Genomic DNA, 12,263 nt, shown 5'->3' on the forward strand with positions numbered 1-12,263 from the left:
AACCAACCAGATGAAGGGTGGGCGCGCTTTTTGGCGTCTAGCGTCGCCACGGTAACGCTTTTGAAAGAGAAAAGTAATGCGTGTTGTCGCAGGATGGAGACGCACATTTTGATGTATAACACACTTGGGGGCACGTTACGGTTCGGGCCGTATTAACTGCCGAAGGAATGGCATCAATTGTGCCAAAGTGACACGATTAATTCCAAATGGCTGACTTCCTGTTCGGTTTCGGCCATGTCGCCAAGAGACTTTTCTTCAAGTTGTGTACTGATACAGGTGTGTAGCGATTTTCGTGCATGTACGTCAAACCGTATCGTGGGGCTTGAGTCACAAAGTTTTCCGGGGGGCGCTGTTGAGCCATTTTGCCACGCCCATTAATGTAAACCATTAAATATCAAATTTTTCGCCAGACCTGGCTTGCATGCAAAATTTGGTGACTTTTTGGGCACGTTTAGGGGGGCAAAAAGGCCATCCTTTCGTCAGAAGAAAAAGAAAAAGAAAAAGAAAAAGAAAAAAAATTCCTACAGATACAATAGGGCCTTCGCACTGAAGGTGCTCGGGCCCTAATAAAGAAGATTGCTTATCAAAATGAATTATCAGAATCAATCAGTCAAAACGGGGCACCACCTGACTCAGGAAATAACTGAACAGTAATAACAATATAATACACCAACATAATGATATAATGACGCAAACTCCGTTGTAACGCAGGTGGGCAAGTCGGCTTTCACAAGCCCAGCTGGCGGGATGCTCCTTGGCTGATGCTGGTCACGCTGATCAGAAATGAGGTGTAGTCCTTACAAAACGTAAGGACAGTAGACGTTTCCCTTGCGATGAAAAAGTTCGGAGTGAGAGAGATTTGGAAAGCAGACCAGCGTTCCTGGGTGAACAGCTGGATGGGTACACTCTGCAGGGGGTCCTGGTAAATAGCAGCTCTTTTCCTCGCTCTCCTCATCTCCGTGTTGACGAGCATGTAGCATTTGTAGCTCACGGAGAGCTCCGTGGAAGAGCTTGGAAGCATGGAAGAAAAGAGAACGAGTTTCGGAAAGCAGCTGTTATTTAACTAGTGAGGACGCGCTTCGCATCAGCAGCGCCTGCGGACCAATTCACTGTCCTTTCTGTCCATGCGTGACATCCATCCTGCCCCCTTTTAACACCTGTAAGGGCAATAAACTGCAAACCCTGCTGGGCTTTGGAGCTATTCCATAATTTCCTTTGTTTTAAGGCCATGCAGAAGAAATCAAGGCTGGTCTCAGAGTGAGGCCTCGGAGCTGGGCCTTAAAGTTGAAATTAAGGCTTCCCATGTTCACATAGGACTGTGAACCAACACTTGTCTTTCCCTTACTCCTGCTGGTTCATACTGTTGTTACCTGACTTTTGTCCCCATCCTGTTTCAAGTCATGGTAAGTTCTGTTTTTTTTTTTGTTTTTTTTTTCAAGTTTGGGCTCTTGTTTTGTTTTGGATCCTGCAAAGCAGTGTTTTTTGTTTAAATAAATCATGTGTTTTGTAACTCTTGCCACCGTGGTCTCTGGCATCTGGGTCCTACATACTCAAGTCATGACAGAGAATGAAGTACGAAGCACTCCTGCTCTGTCATCGCGATTTGAATCATTGATCACATGTACCATGAACACATACAGTACATTGTACCCCTCTTAACTTATGGAGTTATATGACTTGTACATGACCTGTAGGGCAATATTGCCATTAGGGAACAACGCAAAATGATGCTGACTGTGCAATTAACTCCACCTGGTGGTCAGTCTTAGTAAGCTCAATCTACTTATTTGCAGGAGTGTGGTTACGATGGAGCTTTGCTGAACTAAAAGTCATGTAAAAAAATGTTGATAGCTGAAAGTATGTGGAAGTTTTTAGCAATCAAAAAATGAAGAAAAAGGATCACAATAGGTTGAAGGCTGAACTGATAACCCCCACACACACACACACACAGCCTCCCCTCCAGCTTCAGGTAAACATTAACACGCCACTGCTTGAGGAATACTGCATATGAAACGGTTATAAAAGGGTTATTATTAAAAAAAAAACCTTAATTACTTCGATTTGTTACAATATTGAATTATTCTCAGGTATCTGTATTCTAACACCTTGGCTTTCTGTAAAACGTGTCTTACGCATGCTTACACACTACAGCTCAGATGCTTGCATGGCAAAGCATGGGGTGAATATTGTATGCCTTAATATTTTATAGCCAGTTACTGGATTTTGGGAAGTTCCCAACTGCTGTTTTAAGCAAACTTGCAGGAAATGCAAAAAAACTAGTTGTCGTTATGGAGTCTTCTGAGGGTTCACAGAAGGTGTGCTTTCATTAGCTGGGATTCAGGGTAATCCCAACAGAAAAGAACCTTTAACAGGGCCAAACCCCTCCTTAGGACCTTCAGCCGACATACAGTATCTCCATTACACTGTAGTGCCACACAAGAACCACACTGAACAAATAACACAGCTGACCACATTTTTTGCTGTTCCCAACCAGCCAGCAGTATAAAAGGACACAAAAGAGAAGAATGTAGCTAAAGAAGACACAATGCACAATGGTTGCTATTTACATTTGTGTTTGCTTTTTTAAAATACATCATTGTTAGCAATTAGAAAATCCCCCACCAGACCTCTACATTGGTGTAATAGGCATACAAGGCACAAACTGACTCGTCGGTCCAGCTATCATTTTTTCTTGTAATTTCCAGCAAAAAAATGTTTTTGGTCCAGAAGGTTCAAATTAGTTGTGTAATGTATGTTCAAGTGAGTGGGCTTAACATAATTTACAAATCCTGGTCAACAGAGACACCCTGCCTAATACGTCCTGTGTGCCAACATGAATACCTTTCCTACTACAGGAACGTTTTTCCACTTGGTGAAGGTTCCCGAAGGCCACTTTAGCAGGGCTGTTCCTGGTAATGGAGACATGCCTCAACGATCTTGCCCCCAAAAATCTACCTGGAACTCCCATGTATAGAAACATGCTTACAAGGATTTAAAACCACATCTAACATACCTGGAACTCCCATGTATAGAAACATGCTTACAAGGATTTAAAACCACATCTAACATAGTAAGAGTGCACTTGGCCCAAGATAACTCTAAATACGCAAAGCCAAAACTTCAAAGCCATAACTATCACTTTATCAACAACAACATAGAATGCCAATTTGAGCAACACCTTGATTGGCACAAGTGAACTACAAGCATATCTTATGGGATTTGTCTCAACAACCAAAAATATCAACCTACCTGTTGGACTCCTTGTATAAGGCTCAGGTACATAGATGCTGTATGCCCAAAAGGAGCATTATACCTTTGGTGCTCCGGTTAACCAAATAAGGCCCACATAAGTCAGAGGAGCTCCCTGTTAGGGTCGTAGCTGGATCAGCACTGATAAATGCAATCCAGTCAAGTGAAAAATATGTTGCATTTCACATCAGTCAATGTCAATGTCTGTATATGAAGGCTTTCTGTAATTGTAATTACAATTGTTCAATAGATAATTCAATCTCATCTTAATAAGAAATTATTTAATTTTTTTTCATGTTTTGTCAGGGTTTGTATGCTGTCGGAAATTTTCAGGCAAGTGAGGAAGACAGCAGCAGTCCACTTCCAGTTGTACATTACGCCCCTTGCTCCTTGCCTCATGTAACCCAAGATGTAGTTCTCCAGCAGCTGCAAATAAAAGCTGGCATGACCAGTGAGCATGGTATACCTACCTCCAATTCTGAAGGCCTACTGCACCGGGGTCTTCTGCAACAGAAGCCTAATGTCAGCCTAAAGCAATCTAGTCTAAAGCAATCACAAGTGATCTCTCCGTACAGCCCTCAGATCAAAGATACCATGATGACTTTTAGCCACACTCTCCCTCGAGTTCACACCCCTCAGGCAATAGCAGCATATGAGGAAGCTGCCAGACATCATGCTGCCATTCTCCACCATGCGTCCATGGATTCCAGCCGCTCAAAGCAACTTCTGTCTCAATGGAAAAGTAAGAACAGCAACCATAAGTCATCTGTGGTAGTTCCAGAGTCCTTCTCCTCTGCAGACTCAGCATCTGGCCAGTCTTCCCAGCATTCATGCCATCATGGTAGCATGGAACTCCAATCCAGCTCTGAACCATCAGCTTTGGGACTGAATGGAGGCCTTGACAGCTTTGCAAACATATCTAAGCTGCCTGCAAGTGCTAGTACCACCCTGTCCAATAACTGCAGCGGCATTACAGGAGGGTCCAGGATATCCATACAATCTAGACCAGGGTCTTCACAACTAGTCCACATACCAGAGGAAATTCATGAAAATTACAACAACACCTGCCAGAAAGTTATAGGAGGAGAAGGAAGTGAAAGAATGTTGGTGGTAAATAGCACAATTCAGGCTAACTGGCAAAGGTTAGTGGACAAGACTACAACATGCAGGACTAATGGAAATGTGCAGATGACTGCTATGTCCAGGCAGCAGGGGCGACTACAAACCCATTCCAAGAGTTTAGACGAGAGCAGCACGGGCTGTAACACAAATGGGAGTTGTGAGGGTACTGTTCATTATAGAGCACTAAATGATCAGGAACCCACTACAGGGCCAAGTTCACTGGTCAGTATTACAGGCAGTATTTCAGGAAGCACTGGAGCCATTATCAGAATAGAGGCTCACCCTGAAAATAGCAGACCAATAATCCAAGCTCCATCCATAGATGGAAGGGGATCATGGAGGTGGCAGTCCCTGGATCATAGTACTGGAGGTTGTGAAAAAACAGGGACTAGGGTTGTCAGCAGTGGATCAGCTGCAGGACTTGGCAGTTTGAGGCAGTCATTTGAGCATAATGATCTAAACATAGACTCAGGAAGCTCAGAGTCAGTACATGAAGGGTCAGTTGACAAGAAACATACCAGTCACATTGTTATGCCAACTTCTACGGTTGTAAGCCCACCCAAAGTTACTGTTCAGACCAAGGACTCTAGCCATTCTGAGCAGAGGCTCCACCCTCAGGGTCATTCTACCATTAGAGTCACTCCAGGAGATGGTAGTGGTTGTGGATCTGGAGGAAGGGACAATGGAATAGGTGGAGCTGGAGAGACTGCTTCAGAACCCCCCTCAGTTGCTTCCAGTCGTGAGTCCACACTGCAAAGAAAAGGCAATAAAACCATCATGATCCCAGAAAGAGTAAACAGCCCTGATAATGCTCGAAACATTTTCTATAAAGGAACATCAATTTCCCCTGTTTTGAAGGACTAGAATACCAAATATTATGAAATTATAGCAAATAATGTGGGGCGAAACATTTTCTATAAAGGAACATCAGTGTCCCCTGTTTTGAAGGACTACAATACAAAGTATTATGAAATTATAGCAAATTATGTGGGGCAGATAACCCAGTATAAGTGACAAGAGTCTATATTCAGAGTATGCATCAAAGTATGCAAAAGAAAATGAACATTCTTATGTAGCATGTTTTTTGTAGATTTACACTAGATGCCAACCATTTAAGTGTTGTATCACTGTGTACTTTTATGATCACTCTTAAAAAAACTATATAATGTTTAGGCTTTGTAAGTAGTTCATGGAGAAAATAACCTTTTATTAGACAGTCATGTTTTTGATTAAATAAAACAAGAATTTTAAGAAATTGTGAAAGTTATATTTAAACACATGCTCACAATGGAAAAAATTGTGTTATTGCTGTGAAACCCGTTTTACCTTCCTGCATTTCAAAAACTATGTATGGCTGGAAGTGGTGCTACTCCATTTAATGTTATTTGTTATTTACATATTAAAGAACATCCTAAAGAATTATTTTACAATGATTTGCAACTGTAATATTAACATGTTTTTTTGTTCAATTTGGATTTTTTTCTGTGCAGAAAACCGATTCAACAGATTACATATACGTATATATATATATATATATATATATATATATATATATATATATATATATATATATATATATATATATATATATATATATATATATATATATAGCTTAGAAGCGCCATTGCCATGTAATGACTTACACTAAAATACACAAACTTGTATCCTGTACAATATCCTAAACGCGGTCATCAATATTTTTGACTTGTTTCAGTCATCATAAAGTCTTTAATGGTGGTGTTCTTTTGAAAGTCCCATCTTAAACTATGAGGTGTATTGAATTGTTAAACGTTATAAACCTTATACATTTTACAGAATCTTTTTTTTTTCTTCAGTGGCCCTAATATTCTTTCGTAGCCCCCAGATACATTAGCATTGGTTTTTATGGAGTATGTCCATTTACATGTTTTGTAACATATATGTGCTTTTATTGTGAATTTAAAAAACTGTTGAATATTTAACACTTTTTTTTGTTCTTCATAGTGGATGTTATAAGACAATCAGTTTCATCAAAATACTCACTTCCTCTTTGTTGCTTTGAAGTCATTACAACTGTTGTTTTTTTCACTTTAACTTTTATTTTATTGCTGCCTCTAACTCTACATTGTATTTCTGTACAGAGTAATCTGAAACATCTAAATATTTAATAAAATATTTTAAAATGTCTTAAATTAATCTGGCAGTCTGTGTGAAAAAAAAGGCCATCCTTTCGTCAGAAGAAAAAGAAAAAGAAAAAGAAAAAAAATTCCTACAGATACAATAGGGCCTTCGCACTGAAGGTGCTCGGGCCCTAATAAAGAAGATTGCTTATCAAAATGAATTATCAGAATCAATCAGTCAAAACGGGGCACCACCTGACTCAGGAAATAACTGAACAGTAATAACAATATAATACACCAACATAATGATATAATGACGCAAACTCCGTTGTAACGCAGGTGGGCAAGTCGGCTTTCACAAGCCCAGCTGGCGGGATGCTCCTTGGCTGATGCTGGTCACGCTGATCAGAAATGAGGTGTAGTCCTTACAAAACGTAAGGACAGTAGATGTTTCCCTTGCGATGAAAAAGTTCGGAGTGAGAGAGATTTGGAAAGCAGACCAGCGTTCCTGGGTGAACAGCTGGATGGGTAAGACTAAAGTAGCTAAGGTAGCTAAAGAAGACACAATGCACAATGGTTGCTATTTACATTTGTGTTTGCTTTTTTAAAATACATCATTGTTAGCAATTAGAAAATCCCCCACCAGACCTCTACATTGGTGTAATAGGCATACAAGGCACAAACTGACTCGTCGGTCCAGCTATCATTTTTTCTTGTAATTTCCAGCAAAAAAATGTTTTTGGTCCAGAAGGTTCAAATTAGTTGTGTAATGTATGTTCAAGTGAGTGGGCTTAACATAATTTACAAATCCTGGTCAACAGAGACACCCTGCCTAATACGTCCTGTGTGCCAACATGAATACCTTTCCTACTACAGGAACGTTTTTCCACTTGGTGAAGGTTCCCGAAGGCCACTTTAGCAGGGCTGTTCCTGGTAATGGAGACATGCCTCAACGATCATGCCCCCAAAAATCTACCTGGAACTCCCATGTATAGAAACATGCTTACAAGGATTTAAAACCACATCTAACATACCTGGAACTCCCATGTATAGAAACATGCTTACAAGGATTTAAAACCACATCTAACATAGTAAGAGTGCACTTGGCCCAAGATAACTCTAAATACGCAAAGCCAAAACTTCAAAGCCATAACTATCACTTTATCAACAACAACATAGAATGCCAATTTGAGCAACACCTTGATTGGCACAAGTGAACTACAAGCATATCTTATGGGATTTGTCTCAACAACCAAAAATATCAACCTACCTGTTGGACTCCTTGTATAAGGCTCAGGTACATAGATGCTGTATGCCCAAAAGGAGCATTATACCTTTGGTGCTCCGGTTAACCAAATAAGGCCCACATAAGTCAGAGGAGCTCCCTGTTAGGGTCGTAGCTGGATCAGCACTGATAAATGCAATCCAGTCAAGTGAAAAATATGTTGCATTTCACATCAGTCAATGTCAATGTCTGTATATGAAGGCTTTCTGTAATTGTAATTACAATTGTTCAATAGATAATTCAATCTCATCTTAATAAGAAATTATTTAATTTTTTTTCATGTTTTGTCAGGGTTTGTATGCTGTCGGAAATTTTCAGGCAAGTGAGGAAGACAGCAGCAGTCCACTTCCAGTTGTACATTACGCCCCTTGCTCCTTGCCTCATGTAACCCAAGATGTAGTTCTCCAGCAGCTGCAAATAAAAGCTGGCATGACCAGTGAGCATGGTATACCTACCTCCAATTCTGAAGGCCTACTGCACCGGGGTCTTCTGCAACAGAAGCCTAATGTCAGCCTAAAGCAATCTAGTCTAAAGCAATCACAAGTGATCTCTCCGTACAGCCCTCAGATCAAAGATACCATGATGACTTTTAGCCACACTCTCCCTCGAGTTCACACCCCTCAGGCAATAGCAGCATATGAGGAAGCTGCCAGACATCATGCTGCCATTCTCCACCATGCGTCCATGGATTCCAGCCGCTCAAAGCAACTTCTGTCTCAATGGAAAAGTAAGAACAGCAACCATAAGTCATCTGTGGTAGTTCCAGAGTCCTTCTCCTCTGCAGACTCAGCATCTGGCCAGTCTTCCCAGCATTCATGCCATCATGGTAGCATGGAACTCCAATCCAGCTCTGAACCATCAGCTTTGGGACTGAATGGAGGCCTTGACAGCTTTGCAAACATATCTAAGCTGCCTGCAAGTGCTAGTACCACCCTGTCCAATAACTGCAGCGGCATTACAGGAGGGTCCAGGATATCCATACAATCTAGACCAGGGTCTTCACAACTAGTCCACATACCAGAGGAAATTCATGAAAATTACAACAACACCTGCCAGAAAGTTATAGGAGGAGAAGGAAGTGAAAGAATGTTGGTGGTAAATAGCACAATTCAGGCTAACTGGCAAAGGTTAGTGGACAAGACTACAACATGCAGGACTAATGGAAATGTGCAGATGACTGCTATGTCCAGGCAGCAGGGGCGACTACAAACCCATTCCAAGAGTTTAGACGAGAGCAGCACGGGCTGTAACACAAATGGGAGTTGTGAGGGTACTGTTCATTATAGAGCACTAAATGATCAGGAACCCACTACAGGGCCAAGTTCACTGGTCAGTATTACAGGCAGTATTTCAGGAAGCACTGGAGCCATTATCAGAATAGAAGCTCACCCTGAAAATAGCAGACCAATAATCCAAGCTCCATCCATAGATGGAAGGGGATCATGGAGGTGGCAGTCCCTGGATCATAGTACTGGAGGTTGTGAAAAAACAGGGACTAGGGTTGTCAGCAGTGGATCAGCTGCAGGACTTGGCAGTTTGAGGCAGTCATTTGAGCATAATGATCTAAACATAGACTCAGGAAGCTCAGAGTCAGTACATGAAGGGTCAGTTGACAAGAAACATACCAGTCACATTGTTATGCCAACTTCTACGGTTGTAAGCCCACCCAAAGTTACTGTTCAGACCAAGGACTCTAGCCATTCTGAGCAGAGGCTCCACCCTCAGGGTCATTCTACCATTAGAGTCACTCCAGGAGATGGTAGTGGTTGTGGATCTGGAGGAAGGGACAATGGAATAGGTGGAGCTGGAGAGACTGCTTCAGAACCCCCCTCAGTTGCTTCCAGTCGTGAGTCCACACTGCAAAGAAAAGGCAATAAAACCATCATGATCCCAGAAAGAGTAAACAGCCCTGATAATGCTCGAAACATTTTCTATAAAGGAACATCAATTTCCCCTGTTTTGAAGGACTAGAATACCAAATATTATGAAATTATAGCAAATAATGTGGGGCGAAACATTTTCTATAAAGGAACATCAGTGTCCCCTGTTTTGAAGGACTACAATACAAAGTATTATGAAATTATAGCAAATTATGTGGGGCAGATAACCCAGTATAAGTGACAAGAGTCTATATTCAGAGTATGCATCAAAGTATGCAAAAGAAAATGAACATTCTTATGTAGCATGTTTTTTGTAGATTTACACTAGATGCCAACCATTTAAGTGTTGTATCACTGTGTACTTTTATGATCACTCTTAAAAAAACTATATAATGTTTAGGCTTTGTAAGTAGTTCATGGAGAAAATAACCTTTTATTAGACAGTCATGTTTTTGATTAAATAAAACAAGAATTTTAAGAAATTGTGAAAGTTATATTTAAACACATGCTCACAATGGAAAAAATTGTGTTATTGCTGTGAAACCCGTTTTACCTTCCTGCATTTCAAAAACTATGTATGGCTGGAAGTGGTGCTACTCCATTTAATGTTATTTGTTATTTACATATTAAAGAACATCCTAAAGAATTATTTTACAATGATTTGCAACTGTAATATTAACATGTTTTTTTGTTCAATTTGGAATTTTTTCTGTGCAGAAAACCGATTCAACAGATTACATATACGTATATATATATATATATATATATATATATATATATATATATATATATATATATATATATATATATATATATATATATATATATATATATATATATATATATATATATATATATATATATATACATATATATATATAGCTTAGAAGCGCCATTGCCATGTAATGACTTACACTAAAATACACAAACTTGTATCCTGTACAATATCCTAAATGCAGTCATCAATATTTTTGACTTGTTTCAGTCATCATAAAGTCTTTAATGGTGGTGTTCTTTTGAAAGTCCCATCTTAAACTATGAGGTGTATTGAATTGTTAAACATTATAAACCTTATACATTTTACAGAATCTTTTTTTTTTCTTCAGTGGCCCTAATATTCTTTTGTAGCCCCCAGATACATTAGCATTGGTTTTTATGGAGTATGTCCATTTACATGTTTTGTAACATATATGTGCTTTTATTGTGAATTTAAAAAACTGTTGAATATTTAACACTTTTTTTTGTTCTTCATAGTGGATGTTATAAGACAATCAGTTTCATCAAAATACTCACTTCCTCTTTGTTGCTTTGAAGTCATTACAACTGTTGTTTTTTTCACTTTAACTTTTATTTTATTGCTGCCTCTAACTCTACATTATATTTCTGTACAGAGTAATCTGAAACATCTAAATATTTAATAAAATATTTTAAAATGTCTTAAATTAATCTGGCAGTCTGTGTGAAAAAGCAAAACAGAAATGCTCTGAGCCTGCAGTCTTCTCCACATACATAAATAATCAGTCCTCCTCTTGAGACAGGTTGTCACAAAAGAACTGCCTCTCTATTTTTTTTTCGAGTATTAAAACAAATGTGCATTTGAATGAAATACAACCAGAAATAACTTATCTATAAATGTATTAAATAAAAGGCACATCTGTGTGACAAGCCGAAAACAAAAATGCTCTGTAAAATGCAGTCTTTTCCCACATATATGGGTCATTAGTGTCACGTTGTGCTGTCGATAGGACCTAAATACAGGAGAGCAGGAGTTCCAAAAATGGTGATTTATTAATCAAACAAAGGCCAACACACAGTCAAAGTTCAGGGGGCCTGGGCACTGGGCCGGGGAGACCGGCAAAAAAGATCAGGAGGCCGCCCTCGGGGCCGGGCAAACTGGTGAGACAGTTCAGGGGGCCGCTCTCTGGACTGGGCAGAGAGATCGGAGAGCCGCTCTCAGGACAGGTCAGAGGGCCGCTCTCGGGACTGGGCAGACAGAGTCCGGGGGGGCCGCCTGAGGGGCAGGCAAGGTCCTTGGCAGGGGCCTGGGAGCCGGCTGATGTGCGTCCGGGACCACCACCGGAACAGAGACAGGATGGGGTGCGTCCAGGACCACCTCGGGAACTGGAACATGGTGAAGTGACCACCCCCGAAAAAGGGACAGAAGGGGGTTGCCGCTGCTGTCGCCATCGTCTTCCTTGAGCCTGAAGGCTCTTGGGCCCACCTAGAGCCAGGCGTGTTCCAGAGAAGGTTCCTCAAACCGGCGCATATTCGTATCTGCCTCCTGGCGGAAGAACTCAAAGAGAGTAATGTACTCTCCCGCAACAGGGACAGGCTGGAGTACGTCCAGGACCACCTCGGGAACAGGAACAAGGTGAGGTTTGTCCGGGACCACCCCCGAAACAGGGACAGGTGGGGCTTGCAGCCGCTGTCGTCGTCTCCCTTGAGCCTGATGGCTCCTGGGAGAACCTAGGGCCAGGCATGTTCCAGAGAAGGGTGAATCCTCCACCTCAAACCGGTGCATATTCTTCTCTGCCTCCCGGCAGAAGAACTCAAAGAGAGTAACCCGTTCTCCTGCTGGGTCCATGCTGACTGGTCTATTCTGTCACGTTGTGCTGTCGATAGGACCCA

The 12,263-nt window shown here is 41.0% G+C and overlaps 2 protein-coding genes across 4 annotated transcripts in view; both read left to right on the plus strand.

Moving 5' to 3' along the window:
* LOC133423525 (phospholipid phosphatase-related protein type 4-like) overlaps window positions 1-5,865 on the plus strand; it is a 140,791-nt gene extending 134,926 nt beyond the window's left edge. For 2 of the 3 annotated variants that reach the window (XM_061713724.1, XM_061713726.1), the window contains one exon: window positions 3,556-5,864. In XM_061713724.1, coding sequence (XP_061569708.1) covers window positions 3,556-5,235 — 1,680 coding nt within the window. In that variant the 3' untranslated portion in view covers window positions 5,236-5,864. Of the gene's footprint in view, window positions 1-3,555 lie in introns of all 3 variants that reach the window. The other variant, XM_061713725.1, reaches the window with a different exon arrangement.
* Window positions 5,866-7,924: 2,059 nt separating this feature from the next.
* Window positions 7,925-10,384, plus strand: LOC133423240 (phospholipid phosphatase-related protein type 4-like). The gene has a single exon (XM_061713404.1). It carries the CDS (start codon window positions 8,035-8,037, stop codon window positions 9,724-9,726), a length of 1,692 nt encoding a protein of 563 aa, XP_061569388.1. The 5' UTR covers window positions 7,925-8,034; the 3' UTR covers window positions 9,727-10,384.
* The last annotated feature ends 1,879 nt before the right edge of the window (window positions 10,385-12,263 follow it).

This window comes from Cololabis saira, chromosome 22, assembly GCF_033807715.1.
Source record: "Cololabis saira isolate AMF1-May2022 chromosome 22, fColSai1.1, whole genome shotgun sequence".
NCBI classification, from domain to species: Eukaryota; Metazoa; Chordata; class Actinopteri; order Beloniformes; family Belonidae; genus Cololabis; species Cololabis saira.